The 21,030-nt window shown below is 41.7% G+C and overlaps 1 protein-coding gene across 6 annotated transcripts in view; it reads right to left on the reverse strand.

Moving 5' to 3' along the window:
• Positions 1–21,030, reverse strand: part of ERCC6L2 (ERCC excision repair 6 like 2) — a 210,056-nt gene that overhangs the window by 41,367 nt on the left and 147,659 nt on the right. For all 6 annotated transcript variants that reach the window (XM_036904383.2, XM_036904385.2, XM_036904380.2 and 3 more), the window contains one exon: positions 4,059–4,240. In XM_036904383.2, the coding sequence (XP_036760278.2) occupies positions 4,059–4,240 (182 nt within the window). The remainder of the gene's footprint in view (positions 1–4,058; positions 4,241–21,030) is intronic.

A 21,030-nucleotide genomic window follows, 5' to 3' on the forward strand; every position in this document is an offset into this window, starting at 1 on the left:
CTGCCCTGGCGTCTAGGCCCCAGCACACCGGCCCTGTAACCGTTCCAAGTCCAGATATTACCTAATGCTGATCAACAGCTCCTCTCACTGCCAGGAGAATATTTAATAACACAGATAGAAGCTTCCAAATTTCTGTCCTGAAAACAGCCAATGTTCTTGTTGGAAAGCAACAGGCATGTTCTTAAAAGGTTCCAGTTTTCACTCTACATGAAGCAATGAGGTGTTATTATTTTGTTTATTAATCATCTCCAAATCCATTTTCATGGCCTTTTCAGTAAATATTTGTGCTGTGAAGATTACATTACTGGCAAGGTTACAGGCTGCGGTCTTTTACTTATCCAGGACTAGTGGTGTCACAGCGGCTGTCCGAGTCCTGCCACCTCGGTGGTGCTGAGCTTACCCACGGCCCTGTGGCCTGTGCCCTCTGGGAGGAGCTGCTTCCAACAGACTTTATCTATGTTACACACGTTCATTCGACCGTGCGGCTGCCCTTGATGGGCTGAGTTACGATTATGATTCATTTCATTTTTTGCCTTTTATATTGCTTTAAAGGAATTTTCTTTGGACACCTAAAGAACTGCAAGGTACAACCAGTGGACAAAAACCACCTGGTGTGGAAACTAGCAAACTGGAGTAGATACTCATAACCTCTCAGAGGAGGACAAGAAAGGGAAACCGAAGTTGGGTACCACCCGGCAAGCGCGTCAGGTGTCACAGGTATAGCTCATTTCCCTGCCCTGTACCCGAGGGACTGGGGGAGAAGGGGTGGGACAGCTAAGCCGGCTTCCCCACCTATGCTTCCCGAGGTGAGGAGGCCGAGGGCTTCACTCAGGGCCTGCAGGCTGCAGCCTGGCACAGATTCCCCATCCCATAATGCAGGGCGGTTAGCAGAGACGGGGGGTCAGCAGTCCCCCACTGCTCCCTAGGTCAGATGCTGGCATTCCAGTAGCAGACCCCCTTTACCTGCTCACCTACGCAAGACATTTGTTCCCTAGGCTAGGCAGAGAAAGGAGGAAGACTGGCAAAATGAATCATTGTTTATACTTGCATTCTTATGGAAAGGGTCCAGAGGCATAAAGACACTGTGCTCCTCAAAGATGGGTAAGATGTATATGGTCAGCCTCCTGGCAAAATGACTGCCCACAGTCAGTTGCCCAATTTGCCCCAAATTGCTATGACTCTGTGAGAACATGTGTTGCCCCAGCAGTGTGGGGTGCTCACCTCTGGGCACTGGCTCACCTTTCTGAGCCACGCCTCACCTGGGCACCTGAGATGCTGAGGGACCAGCCCTGCTTGGGCAGCTAAGGGGCCAGTTGCTGGGAGCTGCCAAACTCCGGAGGGAAGAGACAGGAACGCACAGCCCCCACTTCCCAGGCTCTGTCCGCAGTGGGCGGGCGTCAGGACCCATCCAGCCCCGCCTCCCATCCCTGCTGCCCCAGGCACTAGGCCCTGGTTACCTGTATCCACCTGCCTCTCACCCCCTCCTAGTTTCTACGTCCCTGAGCTAATCTAATCCCCTGTCCTTCCGGCCCACTCCTTGGGGCTCCTGGAGCCAGGCTGTGATCTACCAGCGCCCGTGTCCCCTCTGTGCCCTCATGCTGCTGCCTCCTCCCGTGCAGACCTGGCAGGTCCCGGCTCTTCTACCTCACACCCCGAAACCTCAGGGTTCATGCTTCACACCGCTGCACCCGAACCAGTGTTCTTTTAAAAATGCCTCCCCTCTTTGAGGTCTGTGCTCGCCGGCTAAGCCACTCTCTCCCCTACACTGTTAACTGACTCTTGGTTGCTTCCCACTAGTGACAGGACACTCCCCATCCTGGGTCAATGTCGCTTCCTTTCCCACTGCCATCACTCTTGAAAACATGTGGCTGTCCCACCCAACTCCTGGCCCACCCATTTCTTCACCTCCCCTCCAAAGACTCAATTCCCAGGGCATGAACGCCGCTGTCAGTGCCTTACTAGCACAGACTCCAGATCCCTGAATTCAGTCCTTATGCTCCAGTTCAACTGCTCAGTCACTCCCATGACAGCACAGCCTAGAATATACTATTGGCTTCCCCAAGTCCGCCTGCCCTTCGGCCCTGTCTTGACTGCCAGCCTCCCCTGGGCCGGCCTTGGTTCAGCTTTACAGCCGCTCCTTCCCACATACCCTTCAGCCTCCTTGCTCCCTCCCTTCTAACCCCTGGGAGAACCCGGCCGCCTCCCTCTCCTGTGTGCACGCGGTGACGGAGGCCGAGTGGGGTCTGCAGAACCGCAGACAGTCCTGGAATCACTCTCAAACGGCGACTTATTTAGCATCACCCAGGAATGCTGGTCCCACCGAGTTTGCTTTCCGATTTATAAATGATTTATTTGAAAGCTTCTCTGTCCCCAAATTTCTCCTTCTGAACTGACTTTATTCCCAATTAACTGAGGACATATCACCATACCTGTGCCTGTCCTCATCCCTTCCTTTGAATTCCTCTCAACGGCTGGACCTTCTCAAGGTCTGGATCTCACCCTGTCCTGCCCCCAGAATGTCGTCCTTTCTGCTGTCCTCCCTCTGGAACCATCTTCTTTTCCTTCAACACACACACACACACGAAGTCTATCATCTTCGGGTGTAAGGCACCTGCCCTTGGCACACAATGCCCTCCAGCCCCTGCTGCTTCTCCTGCTGGGACCTGAGGTGCTGCCCACTCACTCCGCCCACCCGCCCTGGCGCCCCCCGTGGCTCGGACCGCCCAAGGCCAGCTCGCTGCTGGCGGCTCCACGGTTCTCGGCAGCAGCTCGTCCCCTGTGAGACTCTCACTTCTGGACTTCAGGACCTTGCGCGGTGCCGTGGACCCAGCGGGTGGGCCGCTGATGCCTCCGGGCTCAGCCCTGGGGCCTCCCCTCCCCTCGGGGCCTCCCCTCCCCTCTCTGTGCTGTGCTAGGCTGTTCATGTGCCCATGGCTCTAAACACCATTCACAGTCTCGATGCCGATGACTTCCAAATTTAGGTCTCCAGGCCCCCATCCCGGACCAGCTCGGTCTTTGCCTATTGTATATTTCTGTAGAACCTCAAATTGATATGAGCCATGGAGAACTCTTACCTTTTTTTATTCCGAACTCCTCTCTTGCTTTTTTCCATTTAGTAATTCAATCTGTTGCTCACGTCAGAAAGTTGGAAATAATCCCGTCTTCTCTCTTTCCCAACAATTAATCCAACACCAAACTGAACTCTTCCCTGTGGCTGTCTCCAGGGCAACCACTCTATTGCAAACCCTGTCACCGGGACCTTACGGTACCCCCTACCCACTGGGCCCTACTGCACACCGGAGCCGGACAGTCCTCTAGAAACATGCATAAGAGCACATCATGCTTCAGCAGCTTTCCACTGCACCTGGAACAAAATCCGAACCCTTTCCAGAACCTCAACGCTTTGCTGCAGCCCATTTCCATCCCTGCCTTCACTTCAAGCCACACTCTGCTTGGCTTTGCATGCCCTAGCGCACCAGTCTTTTCTCAGCTGCCCCAAACACTCCACACCTCTTCCTGCCTCGGGGACGTTCTTACGCCAGCCCTTTGCTTGCTTCTCCTTCAGGCCCTACTTATATGTCACCTGTGCAGCAAGGTCTTCCCCGACTGCCCAGAGAGGCAGCTGTGGCCCTCCAGGTCCCATCATTATTCAGGAAGGCCTGTCCACTTCTTTTTTATAACACATCACTTCATAATTTTTTTTTTTTAACTTATGAAAATCCCACTGCACTGTAAGCCCTATGTCTGCCTTGTTTTACTGCATATCTGGCACACAGCACAGTGCCTGGGAACATGTTAGGAGATCAATAAATATTCAGTGCATGGATGAATGTAATGCACTTAAGTATTTATCTGTATAAATGATTTCATTTTTATCAGTTTAGGAATTAGACTTCTAAAGACATCTAAAAACATTAGCAATTTGCTTTCTAAAGTATGCAACTTTAAGCTTGCTGAAATACTCAGATACCAGATACATTAAAAATACAAATCTACATTTTACTAAGTAGCTATACTTCTTTTGACATAACTATTACAGTGTTGTTACGACCACATACCTGCGGACCCCCTTTGGTGTCTCTCCAATTATGAAGGTGATCTGGCCTCTGCGGTAGACTTTTTTCTTCTTCTGGCTCACGGGGTGTGAAACATAAAGGGGAAATGAAAGGCTTCCTTCATGTGGCTGTTGGCTTTTCTCTGTTTGGGTCAATGTATCTGCCTCCATTTTTTCTTTACATATCTGAAAAAAGGGAAGGAAGTAAAAGCTAAGTCTGAAAAAATAGTCATTTTTGGTCAAATGAAGAGACAGTCTTATTTTTTCCTGATACTCTTTATGATCACATGTAGAGCATATTCTTCACTGATATTACTGTCAGAGAATGTTAACCTAGGTCTTTAAAAAGAAATGTCTTTCTGAAAAATACCAAAGCAATGGCAATACTATGTTCCCACTATATCATCTCTGGTTTAAGCTATTTGTTAAATATATATATTTCTTAAAGATACAATAAAGATAATGGCAGTAATATGATACCTCTACAGCCAAGACTGTGGGCATACTGACACACATGCTAACATCCACTATTCTAAGTAAGGATAAAAATTAATTATTATATAAAGGATGGCATAAAAATGGGATATTGAAACTTTAAATTCAGGAATTTTTCTCAACATTGTTGAGCAGATTTTCAGTTATTTAATTTTATACAAGTAGTCAAACTTCTAACAAATAATCTTTATGTGATAATTAAGAAACTGTCTTTCTAAATCCTACTTTTCGATCTCTACTCAGTTGCAAGAATAATCAGTGATTTTAAGATGTGAACTATAGTTGGTTGAAATTATAGATAAAATCCTATTTGTTTTACAGACTACGGGTTGCTTGCTTAACATAAAATGTTAAAAACAGTGAATCAAGAAAAAATAATTTTAAACTACATTGTTCCAATTTCCCTGACAGGATGGTATGGTGAATATGTGTAAAGTCCCCATCCCACTCCAAAAAGAGAAATAACTGGATACAATTTGACAGTAACAGCAAAAAAATTATATTGGAGCTTAAATGTGAGAAAGGAAAATCTCCAGGTGCCAAGAATAAAGCAGCAACATAGTGGTGAGTGGCGGCTGAAGGTCAGCAGTCCCCATGGATGCGGTCCTGAGTCACAGTCTGCAGAGCCTCACGTGTAGATGGGAGATGGAAATGGGTGCATTCCCTGCACTAAAAATAAACAAATAAGCAAACACTGTGGGGATTTAAAGCACATCTGATTTTCAAATTAAAGCTAGGAAAGCCCAAACTGGGACACAGGGTAGAAACAGGCTGTTTTCTTAGTCTAGGAAGAAAGAATTCCTGGTGAAACCATGGACTGCCCAGCCTGGGCCTTTTGTAGAATCTGATTTTGTAGCACCTGGGTGGTATGGAAAGGCTGAGCTAAAAACCAACATAAACAACGAGCCCAGAACCACTGAAAACCATAGAAGGGTGGGTACAGAAACATATCATAGGAAGACTTCCATAATCCATAGAATGCTTGTGATTCCCATGGGGGGAGAAAGGAATTTAGGCAAAATTTATAAAGAACATATAAAACCCATGAAAGTGGGCAGATGCAACAAGTGCAGGAATCCATATCTGAGGAATTATAGAAAATAAGGTAATTTGAAAGAGAGACTCTAAATCATTAGCATATCTAAGAAATGGGTATTACATAGGCAGATATGAGAAAGAACCAAATACAAACTCTGAAAAGGAAATATAGTTTTAAAATAAAGAATAGAGATAGAAACAAACTGAAAATATGGCTTAAGTAGCAGACGAAGCAGCCCTACAATGATAATTGATAAACTGGTAGAATAAAATTACCCAGAATGCAGTGCAAAGATTTTTAAAAAAGAAAGAAAATAAGAAAGAGAAATTAAGGGAAGACATACCAAAATTTCTAAAATACTAGAGAGAACAGAGGAAATGGAACAGATAATGCCAAAGAGATAACTCCAGAGAATGGAAAAAGGCATGAATCCTCAAACTAAAAAAGGGGGGAGAAACTCTAGTGGGAAAATGAAAATAAGACTGTACCTTGTTATACAGATAGACTATCTTCAAAACTACCAGAGAGAAAAGGCAAGATATCCCTCACAATAATGACAAACTAAAGGCCGACTTCTCATTAACACCACTACCACCAGAAGATAATGAGATAATAGCTTCAACATGGAGAAAAAATGACTGTCAGCTTAGAATTCTATACCCAGTTAAATTGTCATCTAAGACATTTTCAGTCATAGCAAGACTAAGTTTACCAGACACAGATTCTTGCTGATGACAGTTATTTTCTTTTAGAGGAGTTTGATGGATTGATGAATGTGGGTAGGGATGACTTTTCATTCTACAAATACTTACTAGGTGCCTATTACAGTTCTGCCACCTTACCATGCAGCTGAAAACAGAGATACCTACTGTACTAAGTGCTTCCACCCTTAGGGGGCTTAAAAATGACAGACCCATGTTTTCAAAAGATAGCACACTTAGTTTTCTTTTTAAAAATAAGCCATTTATCTCTTCAGCTTATATTCAGATTCATTTTATTGAAATAAACTTAAGACAAAACATAAGATGTAACTGTATATTCCTGAGTAGCAAGCCATTTCCAATGAAAATAAATTGACTTCTTCAAAATCTACTGAGACTCAGACAAATACAAGATGTTGACAGTACTTTGCTTAAAGACATGATTTCTTGAATCTTAAAATATTACTAATAGAGGAAAATGCTGATCTTTAAATAAATTTGAAAGGGATCTCATGTATTTATTTTACATCACAAGAAGACAAGATGAACGTTGAAACTTCCTAAGAAGAAGGCTTATCATCTTAGTTGATCCCCAAGAAATAACTACCCATTATTGTAAGAAGAGATGGGGATGTTTACATGAGAGTAAAGAGAGTAAACAGAAAGAGAAGGAACTGGGCCAACCAAGAACACTCCCTCCTCGCACACTCAGTTTCTAAAGCCAGGCAATGGCAATTTTCAATTATTTACATGATCACTCTGGGTCTTTCTGACTCAGGAAGCATTACAAAGCTCCAGCTTTTCAAACCACAGCTTATTAGACACGTGCATCTTTAACTTCTGCCAAATATTCTACATTTTAAAACCTGATTATTTTAGATAATGGTAAAGGAAAATCACTTTTTTCTCACATAAGCTCAAAGTCCTATCCTTTATTAAAAAAATCAATCAAGGTTCAGATTTTCATTTAATAGGGTATTTTAATACTTTACTGAAATAAAGAAGCTGTGAAACAAAGTTTTATTAATTTAAGAAACATTTTGGTTCTCTTGTTATTAAAGCTGGTTTCACTACTTACCAGTAAAAGAGTCCTTTTCAATAACTGATACAAGGAAAATAGTGTCATAGTGCAATTGCAATTGGCAGTTATAATTTATTATAAATCAAAGTATAAGGTCTGTGGTCAAGATGAAAAGATTCCAGATTACGTGAACTGGACTTGAGCTCATTCATTAACACATCACACCTGTGAAGTCATATGACACTGAGGTAATTCCATTTGAAGCTACAGTAATGGAGGCTAAGTAAGTAATGAAAAATTAGTAAAATGAGGTGGACTAGGAATTTAAAAGATAATACTGTCCCTTGTTAACATTAGGAGATAGGGTGAGATTGTTTGCTCAAGAAAGCAAAACAAATCTATATCTTTTTCTCCAGAAGGAATGGCCCACAACTGGAATGCTATGTGGCATTTCATAGGAAATTTTGGATCATGATATGAAGAAAGCAGAAATAGAAGTTTCTGCAAAAGCCCCTAATTGTTCTTAACTTTCTCTTAAAAAGTTTCTTCAAAATAATCCATCAAGATTTGCCTTGAGGAAGAACCTCTATGGTCTGTGTTTCCGATAAAGTTTTCCTTCATCTTAAGAGTTATGATTCCAATAGTATGGAAGGAACTGTGAAGACAAGAACTTTGTACAGTATTTACACAGTATAAATATTTATGCTATTAAGTACTTTAGGAAACTTGATACTGTTAGAATATAATTTATGACTTGTTCATGATTATTTCCATAAATTAATGGGTATTATTAGGTATTTCTACTACAGTATTTGTATGAAAAAAATCAAATTCAACTTATGGAATCTGTATTAGAAATAAAACAATAAATGTGAGGAATACAGTAATCATTTCTGCACAATGTAAACATACAGTTAAAAATCCATTGGATGATTAGATTGAATGGAAATGGGGGTTACTTAAGAAGCTGGATTTATCAGACGGTACTGAAGTAATAATTCTCATCTATGAGGAGTACTATGTCCTTCTCTTTTGGACATATGCATACTGTGTGGAGTAGTCTGTTGAGAAATGGAAAGTAAGAGAAAACTGTTCTCCTTTAGATCACAGTTAAACTGTTCTAAAAAGGTAAAAGGCAGGCTATGGCTGATTATGTTAGTCCTAATCTGATGTATATAATTAAGAATTTAAACATGATATGCTATCTTTATGAAATTCATTATTTCTTAAAAATAAAATTCAAAACATAAAAAATTGTTTAAATTCAACTTAAACATTAAATATGTATTATTTCTATAAGTGGTAATTATCTTAATATATTTTGGCCAAACCTATCCACAACTAAATGTTTAACTTGGAAATGACTCACTTAAAAAACTTCGTGAATATCAGCCTTGATTTAATTTTGATAAGGTTATAAAATCATCAGTGATTTTTGCTAATGTATCTGTAAAATGTGTTTGAAAGTATATCATAAATATTACTATTTAAATATGTATAATGTACAAATTCTACAAAATAAAAGCTCTAAAGGTATATATACATTGGGGTTATAATAAATAAGAGGGCACTTTTGCAGGGAAAAATTTCTTCTTCTAAGAGTAGTCAAAATGAATCTACACTAGACCAAATCAACTATATATATAATCCTGTACAAGTTATTTCTTTCTGTGAAGTTTTAGGTTTACATTGGTTCTACCAGGAAAGTCTCTTATCTTTAGGCCAATAGTATGAAATATTCAAATAAACTTTGATAATAGATATTCTTTCTTTTTCCTTTGAACCAAAAGAATATTGTCTGTACTTGGAGGCATTAGATTTAAACCAACTTACATTATTTTAATTGAACTAATAGTTATTTTTTGAAAGGCATTACTGAGAAAAAGAGGTAAGGTATATACAGATTTTCAATATGAAAGAGCAAGAAAAATTAAAATTGACTCTCACAAAGTTTATAGACAGCAATCTTTGATGTTAGTGTACTGAGAAAAGGACTGTGCCCCCCACCTCACAGCCATATGATTACATTAGCATTTTTCTATTTACTCTGCCACATATGAAATCTATGTTTATATTAGAAAACTTCACTGAAATAGAACAGAGCATATTTAAGGTGGAAAAACCCCTCTATTAATAGCCTCTGATGTAAAGAACAATTTCAGAGGTAAATCACTGAAGAACTGTAGAGGGCAGCTAGGCAGTTTTAGCCAAGGAGATGAGAAAAGTTGATAGGGATCAATCTTTCCCATACCCCACCTGTAACAATTGAGGCAAGAGACATTACAGTCCAGGAGAGGGAGTTTCAAAATAACCTCTAATTCCCATTTTGGGAGAGCAAATACAATCATAATCTCTGCCATCCTCCTAAACCTCCTCAGGGCTCATTCCTGGAGACACAGCGGTGGGTGGTGCAGATCACGCCGATTTCCTCTCCACTGCTCGTCTGCACCCTCTCAGCTCCACGTGCAGGAAGCCTGGAGAGGTCGCGGCACAGTGAAACGGAGCAGCCTGATTCGATGGGCAGCCGCCCCACAGCAGGCTGCCTGAGGTCACTGGAGTGTTTAGGAAACATTTTAGAATGTGCCTGTCTGCTAAGCTGGTTTTTCTAGAAAATACAGGGCAAACACCAGCACACAGAGAGTGGTATTTATGGCCACATTTACTGTTTGATTGGTCACTGAGAAAACTGGACACAAGGAGATATGCAAAGGCCCTGGCAGACCCCGATGGCTCTAACCTATTAAGAAGCCTGAATGGAAAGGTGATCAATTTGGATTCTAAGATCACTATAGCATCTGCCTGGTTCTCTTCAGTTCCACTTGCTCCTGAGAATAGCACAGAGCTTCTCAAGTCACTCCGCGTCACCACTATACACACAGGCAGCTGTGTGGCCACAGGCCCTCCCCTTGGCCTGATTGCACCAACTTTGCCATAAAGACTAGAAGATCACGTGCTCTTTCATTCTTTTTCATTAAACCTTAAATAGTGAAGTCTGAGAGGCGGCAATCCTTTTGTTTACACATCTGTTCAAACAAAAGATTAAACAAGAAATCTTTCTTTGGGGAAGGGCCAAACCCTGTAAACACACGAAAAGTCATAAAACTCTCTTGCCTTTGCAAGGCAGGCAATCAGCAATATTATATAAACATGCAGCACCTGTAAATAAACTCATTCAAATGGCATCTGAGAGTCTAAAAGGGCAAAAACTTTCAGGGATCTCTGTACAAGTGTGAGAGCCTCAAAGTAATCATCAAGATTTCTGCCTGGAAGCAAGAAATATGGTAAATGCAGTCTTCCCGCACTCAAGGAAAACCTATGGCAGCAACGAGCTGCTCCTGACTCACTCTCAGGAGAGGGCCAGCTGCCTAGAGGTCCCACCACAAATATATACTAAAGTCACATTTTCTGCATATGCTTAAAAATGACATTCAAATCTGAAGAAAAAAACACTTAGATTCAAATCCCAAACCTCTTCTGGGTGGAAAGACATTAAAGTTTGTGATTATGATTCTACTTTCCTCCTAAAAGTTACAATCCGGATACATACACACACACACACAAATGGATTATATATAAGATAAATTGCATATGTAAGTATATATATATATATATATATTTTTTTTTTTTAATAGTAGTTTGCTTTCTGAGTGAGCCACAAAAGGACAACTTTGTTCTGGCTGCCCAGAGCCTAGCTTCCTTTTTTACCCACAAAAGTCCATTTTGCACTGTCCACGACACCCATCTACCTGGTGGAGGGAACGAGGTGAAAGCCTTGGCACTGCAGGTGGACACTGGGCTGGGCGCCCACTACTGGTGGAAATAGGAACGGGCTCTGCGAACCCTTCAGCCACAACAACCAACCTGTAGTGCGGGCGGGTGAGACACTGTCGGTTACCTTCTCGAAGCCTGCAGACAGCACAGGCTGTTTTTGCTAACACCCCAGTCCAGTCCTCTAGGCGAGGGTGGGCGGGGAGCAAATGCCCCTTAACACGCCTTGGGACAGAGGCTAGAGCAGGATCTGGCTTTTTTGGGGCAGAAGTCTGAGCACTGGACTGGGCACCACAGGCCCAGGGTCTAGACATTGGCCATTTACTGTGTAAACGGGGATATTTTGTGTATTTTGAGCCATATTATCCTGGTGGATGAGGGATGTGGGGATCAAGATCTAGGGGATAGGAATTTAGAACTGGTACTCCCATCAGTCTCTTACACATTTAAAATTCACAGTTCTACCAGGCTTTACAGGATCTCTAGTAAGTAGTAATGACTAGGTCCTTAGCATCTTACAGCCCTGAGTCAAATCTTTGTACATATTATTTGTATTGTAAAATTTTCTCTAAAATCTAGTTGCAGGTCCTACACTAAATGATACCTGTCATGTGAAAGGCTAACGGAAGGTAACAGATCTTACCCTTATGTCTTCCTCGGCAGACACTGGCCCCTGCCTGTCTATCCAGGGCTGGTGCTTCACATGGAGCTCAGGCTCCTCACTCCCTCCTCCAGGCCTCCAGCTGGAGCAGGTGCAGGTTTCTGAGTGTGGGCTGATTCAGTCACAAGGCCAGCACTGTCTCTCCAGCATCCAAGGAAGGATATTTCAAGCACTGTACTACAATCAGCACTGAGAGCGCGCAACTCGTTAGGAGGCTGGATGTCGGTTATTATTATAATAAAGTACTCAGCCTTTGAATGATCCACCTTTACAGCACACTAGAGTGGATTCCCTATAACCACACCATTTTCACTCTCTCCTACTGATATGCTTTCCTGAGTCACGCAGGGCAGGAAAGCTTTCACACAGAGGAACACCCATTGGAAGTATGTCTGCTAGCACAGAATTAAATGATCACTCTCTTCATGTGGTCTACGATGGTAGTTCTGAAACTTTTTGGTCTTAGGACCACTTTGCACTAAAAATTACCAGGGACCCCAAAGAGCTTCTGGCTACGTGGGATGTATCTATTGAAAATTTAAAGTATTTATTAATTCTTTAAAAATAACAATAAGCCAATTACATGTTAGCCTACATAACATTAAACAAACAAACAAAACCCTTATTTTCCAAAGCAAACAACAAAAAAAATTAGAAGAGTGGCCATGTCCTACATTTTTTGCAAAAGTGATCTTTAATATCTGGCCTAATAAATGACAGCTGGATTCTCATATCTGCCTCTGCCTTCAATCTGTTGCAACAACATTGTTTTAGTTGGAGCACATGAAGAAAATCAGCCTCATACAGATACATAGTTAGAAAGGGAGGAGTATTTCAATAGCCCTTTCAGGTAATTATAGATATTAATTATAGATATTCTTTTTTCATACTATATCAAAACTCAAGGTTAGTTTCATGTAAAATCTGAAACTGTATCAGTGAATTTTCATATTGTTAAAATTAAAATTCAATGGCATATCTTGTTTGGCTGAGGTTTTCCCCATTCATAATTCTGTAATATTATTCACTATTTATGTGGAAAATATTGAGTTATGCAGATCTTCAAAATGTTGACACATTCAGTTTTACAACACTGGAAAATCCTATTTGTATTATTGCCACCTACTACATCAGGAAAATCTTTATGTGTTGGGAAGATGTCATAGTCATTCATGGTGGCAGATACAAGTTTTTCAATATTTTAATTTTCACTTGAAAGCCTGAATTCTATCACTGGCCACAAGTATGAGCCCTTATTTTCCTTGAAGCGACTTACTCACTAAGTTCATTTTAAGGAAGTATCTCCCAAACACACAAGTCTGAATACCCACAGTCTGCCTGCCAGTCATTCTTTAAATACAAACGATGTTCACTAAAAACAGTGGCTCACACGGATTGCAGCTCAGTTGTACCGAGTGCTGATGTATCTGCTTTATCAAACAGAATGTGAAAAAAAATGAGGACTCCGGGGTCAAGATTTAATAAAATTAGTAATTTTTATTGGTCCATCAAGGATATTAAGAGAAGCTAGTTTTCTTTTCTTGCAGGAGGCAGTGTAGAACCCAGTGCCTGCTAGGGTGGTCATGGCAGGGCAGAAGCACAGCTTCCCCTGCGGCTTCTATACCTTCTGGGCAAAAGTCAGCAAGTGAAAAGGTCACTTACTATTATTCTGAGAAGTCCTGCCCTTTCAGGCCCCTGAAAGATTCTCAGATATCCTGGGATATCCGAAACCTCAGATATCCAGAGACATCCACCTCTGGAGAACTGCTCACTCGCAGTCAGCTGGCCTGCCTGCACTCAGCACACACCTCTGCTAGCACCTCCACACTGGAGAACCTGACCAGGAGGATCGCAAGTGGGCTTTGGTTTCACCCAGCTTTAGGCCCAGGCACGTGACAAGGCTCCCTCCCTACAATGTGAAAACAGAAAATCTTTCTGTTTGGAATAATGATTTTGTCTAGCAGCTCAGGCCTGGCTCTGGCCCTTTGTCACCACGGGATGGTTAGACATTTTGCACATGTTGAAAGTCATTGTCAGAGTGAAAACTCTTAACATCTAAGTCTGTTCAGCTCTGTTTAACATTTATTGATTATTTCTCTAAATATAAGGCCTTTCTGATCTGTTCCCAACACCCTCTGCAGCTTTATTCTCCCAGTTGTCCAATATTAGGCCAGTCTTCTCACTACTGCCAAACACGTCATGGAGCCAAATTTCCTCCCTTGCCTTCTCCCCGACATAGTCCTGCCCAAGTTGGACAGTCCAGCTTCACAAGACTTTCCTTGCATACTTTTGCATTTGTTATTTGACAGCTCATCTGACAGCTCTGTTACAGAAACGGAATCTCCCTTGATTTAAGATGGTCCGCGATCCCACACAGCCCACCAGAGCAAGCAGCCCGAGGGTGGCACGGAGGCCCAAGTCCTACTCTCCCCTGTTACTCCAGCCCTCACTCTGAGGGTGCACCCAACCGAGGGGCTCTCTGAAGAGGCAGGGCCCCTGTTCTGTCAGCAGCTACTAGACTGTTAGCTCTTCCCTACTTCATGGGATCAGATACGCCTCTAACACACACAGCAGACACCTACTATTTTTTGTACTGAGTCCTGAGTCAGGTACCCCTCAGGCTCTCAAAAAATGGGTGCTGGAATAAAAATTTACACAAATATAACAAATTATAAAATTACAAATTTATAAAAATATAACAAATTTACATAAATACACAAATATAAGAAAGTGTAATTTTTGGAAGACATTTACCAAATAATTTTTATGAACAAAGTGAAAAGTTCTTTTCATTATTTCACCTGGTTATAGTCACAAGATAGCCTTAAATACTCAATAAAAGTAGGATACGGTTTTCTAATTCCATTTTGTAGCAAGTAATGCTAAGCAGTCATGAAAACTGTTTACAGACAAACTGAAATTTGATTCTGATAGTAATTTGGCTATAAGATGACTGACACCTTTAACATAAAGGATCAACTTACCAACAATCTTGTCGTAAAGGCTGGAAGAGCTGAGTCTGGTCATGTCAAAGATACAATTTTTATCAGGAAACTGGCAAAAACATCACAAATTCTCTTTTAGATCATTGACCACTGTTTAGACATACCCTGCTGGGAGCCTGGCCACCATACAGGACTCTAGTAGATAGGAGGAATTCTTCACATTTTTACCTACAGAATCTCTTTGAGAAGAGATTCTCAAATGAGGAAATGAGTTCTGGGGCGAATTGGTCATCCTGCACCATGAGGTGAAAGAAAGGCTCTGGGACTGAAGCAACCTTGCAGGGATGAGGGGCACAGGAGAGAGCCTGCACCCTTATGGAGTTACTGGGCTTTAGCCTAGACCTGGAGATGCTAGTTCAGAGGCTCACTGAGAGCTGCTTTTAGGGGACTACTCAATTCCTTGCACCTGAAAGCATCCAGGAGCCATATGACCAGTGCCATGTAACACAATGTGGTCAGTGCTGTAGCGATCATGCTCATGTGCGTGCACACAAGCAAACAGGAAGGTGAAGAAGACATTGACACTGCTCCGGAGAAGCCTCAGGGGAAAGCTGTCACTGATGAAGCAAAGGGTAGGAGTTCAACCGGCAGACCCGGTGAGTCAGGATTTTACACAGGAGCGCAGGCCTGGAGGGTAAAAGTCCATGGCATGCATGGAGGCCGGGTCCTGAGCTGGAGGCTGACAAGGAGGAGCCTGCTCACCTTTTAAGTCTCAGGGTCCAGCAGGGCGTCTGGCACGTAGTGAGGGCCGCTAAGCCTGAATGAGGGCCAGGATGAGACTGGGAATGCAGGCTAGGGTCACATGGACAGAGTCCTTGTGTGCCAGGAAAAGAACAGAGTAAGGCCTTTGACAGGACCTTGGAAGAAAATTAGTCCCCAAAGGACAGTTTGGGGTGATTATCGCTAGACGAGGGGAGCCCAGGGTCATGCCTGAGAAGGGTCACCTTCCTGATTCCACTGTCCATGTTCTCCCTTCTCGAGTGGGTTTCCCACCATCACTATGGCCAACAGATGAAAACAACGAGAAGGTAATGAAGGAAGATTGCTGCTGCTGCCAGCACATGTACCCCAACTGTGGGGCTAAGAGTCGAGGGGCCTTTACTCAGAGGCAGAATGGCTGTGCCTGCCTGCCTCATGCAGTGCTTCCATGCAGGAATTACCAATAAAGGTATTTGCTGAACTTCCACTGTGCTGCTGCTCATGGGAGTTTATGGAAGTGTATGCCATGGTCCTCATCCTTAAACAGTTGGGAACGTCCCTGAGGAGAGTACAGATAGTCAGGAACACTAACACGTTGTCTGCCATGCTACAAGGACTTGCACAAAGAGTGGGTGAGCCAGGAGCCTGGAACAGGGTGACCTCTGAAGACTGAGGCAGTATGGAGGAAGTGGGACTTGAACCGGGCCCACCTGGAGTCAGCAGCAGGCGGAGGAGGATGCGGTTAGAGGTGCACACTGAGTACGCGTATCGAAGACCATGAATGCCAGGCTAACCTGAGAACAATGCTCATTTAGGTAAGAAGGGATGGTTTCCCTGTCTGATTAAACATATTCAGCAATAGCTCTGAACAATGTCAAGTCATCTCCAGAGGATTTCCAGGAAAAGTATGAAAGTTGTTCATTGAAAAGTTAATTTAAACCACTTAAAAATTCTCAGAACATAGTGATGGGGTTCATTGTGTCCTGAAAACAACTGAAAATCTGTATTTATTCAAAGAGGATCAAGACACTATTTTAGGTCTCTGGGATTATCAGAAGTGAATTAGAGATATATCCTGTTATTTGGAAGTCCAGCGTTTATTGGAAAAGCAGAGAAAGATGTGTACTTACATAACCATAATAAAAATGTGGAAGTCCTATTTTAGAGTAATGGGCCGCATACAGTACTACTGCATGAAACACCAGGAGCGAGGGGGAAGGACAGCCCACGTCCAGCTGAGGGGAGAACTCGGGCAGGCTCTGAGTAAGGGGGGATGCATCTGGGGGTAGATACTGAGGTAGATTAGAGATCTGGGGGGCTAGAAAAGTCATGCCTCCCTGGGAGGTGATTTCTGATAGAGAAAAAGCATTAAGAGAAAAAAGTAAAAATTCATGCCTTTGCCAAAATACCTTCAAGCAGACACTGCCAACAGTCTTATTGTATTTCTGGAGTCCAAACAGTCAGGAGTTTTAGTATCTAAAAAGTATATTTTTTAAAGGGAAGGATGCATTCGGTCCACCTGAAGTTTTTGTTTAATTGCTAAAGTGAAGGTGATTCTTCACAGGCAAGTTATCTTGGACAATTAGACTGATTTGTCATACTGGAAAAGTGATATGGAATTGAAAAAAAGAGTAAAATCTTCAAAACAAAATAGAAACCAAAGAATTGAGGGAAAAGCCCAAGAGAAGACAGAGGGATTGAAAGGCTACAGGGACTTAAGCTGACTGCCCCTGTTGAGCCTGAGGAAAGCCATTCACTCTCTTATTTTTAAAAATCAGTAAAATGATATGTTTGCATTAGACTCCAAGAACACTTCAGTTACTGAAATACTGACTCCTAGCCTTATAGTTTTGCTTTATTTGCCCTATAAAAATTCAGAATTCATAATAGTAGAGGTAGGATTCTCAGATGACAAGGTAGTAGGTGTTTCCATTAAGCGGCCATGTCCAATTGACACTGATGTCAGGGTTTTTGTTCACTGAGCCGGGGAATGAACTTCCCAAACACTCAATGTAGGAGAGCAGGGGAGAGGCTTTTATTTAGAAATAAAGTGAGAGGACAGAGCTCCTGGCTTACGCCAGGAGGAGACAAGAGAGTCCGTGGTTGTGCCATTGTCTAGGGGTTTTATGTGTGGTTGAGGATTTTCAGGAATGGGAGTAAAGGGCTAGGGGTGCAGACTTGTAAGACCACCTGCCCTGCCCCCAAAGGTAGGCTGGTTGTTTTCTGTTTGCTAGAGTGTATTCAGAATCTTACTTCTTGACTTCTAGGGCTTGTTTATAGCTGGGATTGCTTACCAAATTAGTCTTTTGCCTAGGTTGCAGATTTCCTGATTAGGATTAGAGAAGGGAAAACAGCACATAGTAGGTACAGTTAAAAATAAGCTGGGCCTTTTGCAGGCTAAGGCAAATTTTACAATGTCATGATCTAATTGATACAGTAAAGTGACAGGTTATGCTGAGATACCCTTCTTTATTTGCGGAACACTCAAACATTCCAGGCCAAGTTGCTGCTGGCCTTTTGAGCTTTAATTTATCTAACTAAATATGTCTATATTCCTAGTCTGGTATCTTTACCCTAGAGAATTAGTGAGACTCTGACTTTGCATAATGCTTAACACAGAGTTTAGATAGGGACTACTTTGCACATTGTTAACTTCGTTTTGAGTGTAATTATCTTGTTTTGCTTTTTTTCCCTCAGAGGCCCTCATCTCACTCTGCCTAAACCCATGGTCCCTGTCTCAATACTACGATTTTCATAGGCGGATAAAAATATAATTTGAAAAGAACTGTTACGTGCTTAATATGCTTTAAGTCATCAGGTGGAGTCAATCTGAGTTCAATGAGGCCTTATAGCTCTAAGCTTTTATATTGTTAACGAGAAGGCATTATTTGAAGAAATAGAATTTTTTTAACTATTTGTTTTCTAACTATTCTAAACAGAGAAATTATTCATAGAAGCCATATCTATATTCTGTGCAACTGGAACAATGAGCAGTTAGAAGAAGAGGTAGGATCAAACTATTTCCTAACAAGAGAAGGTTATTTTTCTCAATCCAGTCCATTATCAAATTAGTTTGTAATTCCTTTCAAAACAATTTTTTTGTATAGTATTTTTCATGACAAATCAGCCATAGTTCAAGGTGGATCCTTCATCCATAAAATTAGAGGCATAGACAGTTTCTTTTATGATACTCTAATATATTCTATTATTGGTACTATTAACAAAAATAATCATAGGTCATCACAGAGACTACACAGTAAGTCTCACTCATTACCCCTACTGATAAGCAATAATCCTAATTACAACAGCAAAAATTTACATATTTTGAGTAATTTTAATGCCTTTCTTGCAAGGAGGTGCTGCATGTGCTTTGCGCACGTCAGTCATCTGTCACATTGTTCATTAACCCTGGTAACATCACCTTGAGGAAGGATGCCGCCACTTCTCGGAGGCACCTGCTAAGGGGAACAGGCAGGAATGTTCATAGTGAACATCAGCTTCTCCTGCCTCCGATGAGCTAACAGGTATTCTTCACCACTGGCATACTCCCTTCCTGACTCAAACCTAGTTTTAAGGATAGAAACACAAAAGCCTTTCTCATGCCAACACTAGTCACATAATTTCATATATATACAATTTAAAAAATCTTGATCTCTACTAAAATTACTTGAAAGAATAACTTTCTGATACTAACACCATAAAATTAACATCAACTACTGAAAGAAAAATGATTAAGTCCATTAAAAATTCCACCCAGTAAGAGTTAATTCTGTTCCATGCTGAAACCACAAACCTTTCTTACTGGACTACTTCATAAACCAGTCATTTGTGAACAATTACTTTAAACCATCATGCTATTCATTCACTACCCTGAAAAACAGGATAATGGAATGCTGTATCTCCCCAAAGTCTGCTCTTTGTAAACAGCCCATCCCTCCTTACTGACTCCAAAAGCTGTATAAACATACTGCAGCCAAATCCACCATAGCTCATAGAAATCTTTTCTCCAAGTAATCTACAAAATGCCAATCTAATACAAATACAAGAAAGAGAAGTCCTTACTAACACAACATTTTGTATGTACAGTATTCTGTGCAATGCTTAAACCTGCACGAGTTATAGAAAAGGCACTCTCCCCACGCCACCCCACCCCCGGCTGTCAGCAGGCTCAGCTCTCATTTACACCACACTGCAGCAACATAAAGGAGGGTTTACTATTAATCCAGGTTTTACTACAAAGCCACCCGTTATTGCTCTGTCAAACACTGGCAGGAGTGCCAAGTGTCTGTCATCTAACTCAGGGGATTAAGTCTTCTTTTATAGTCTGATACTTGTACCAATTTATAAAAATACAGATATAGTTTCTTGGAACTGGTCACAGTCTATATCTTGGCCTGGATTCAGGCAGCAGAGGTCGACTATGACAGCTGGCAGGAAACAGGGGGGAGCACATCCTCCCCCTTTCAGTGACCAGTCACAGTTGCCATGGCGATTAATCCTGAATTGAATGCTGTCTTTGTACGTTTCTTTTCAGAAAACTTTAAGTAAACTTAAGTTGAAAACACGCAGTTGATTGAAGGAACGCGGTGCCACATCACAGACAGGTATAACTGAGTCTGTGTCGTTATCTCCATGTATTAAAGAACAAATTAACTCGGATAAAGGTCCTGTCGGTTCCTTCAAATGCTTAAAATGTTTCTTTTCGGTCTGAGCTTAAACCTAAATAACACAGGTTCTCCTTTTGTTATCAGAATTCTCATCTTTTAGAATAAGCTATCTTTGGAAATGGTTCTGAAATATCTAAGTACAATTTAAGGCGGAATGAGTTCTTATTTCATACGTAGTCTGTGTTACTAAATAGCAAAGGTATAATCAGAAATTTAGGAGAGATGGGTTTAATTCACGTTCCCTAAGTAGGAATAATTTACAACAGTATGAACTGTAAGAAACCAAAGGAAATGGAAAGGATACTACATTTTAGACCTTTTCTGAATATGTTTGAATTTGAAAGCAGGTTCTGAGTTTTTATCATTTCGGTTATCAATAATTACATCGAAAGGACTGAGAAACTGGGAAAGACCATAGGATTTTATCTAGGATTGTGGTCTACAGTACTTCTTCCTAAGTTTTTCTTTAGTATATTTCTGTGCCATGTAATTAAAGGCTCTCACTTGGACTTAACTTTAATATTCCTCAGAAATTGAAATACTTGTATATTGTGGCCACTATTAATCATGTGCTGCCTTCACACAATAAACAGGATTTTTTTCTTTGGATGTGAAGAAACACATCTGCATCTGGCTGTGGACACACACACATGACCACATGCATACATGTATACACACACACGCACACACACATGGTGACCACACACACATGCATACAAGTATACACACACTCACAAATGGTGACCACACACACACATGTACACACGGTGACACCACACACACATGGTGACCACATGCATGCATGTATACACACACACGCGCACGCGCGCACACACACACACACACACACACACAGTCTTTTCAAATACGAGTAAAGGTCTCAAATAAAGCTTGGGTGACAGACATGAGGCGCTCAGAAG

This window comes from Manis pentadactyla, chromosome 3 (genome assembly GCF_030020395.1).
Source record: "Manis pentadactyla isolate mManPen7 chromosome 3, mManPen7.hap1, whole genome shotgun sequence".
Taxonomy (NCBI): Eukaryota; Metazoa; Chordata; class Mammalia; order Pholidota; family Manidae; genus Manis; species Manis pentadactyla.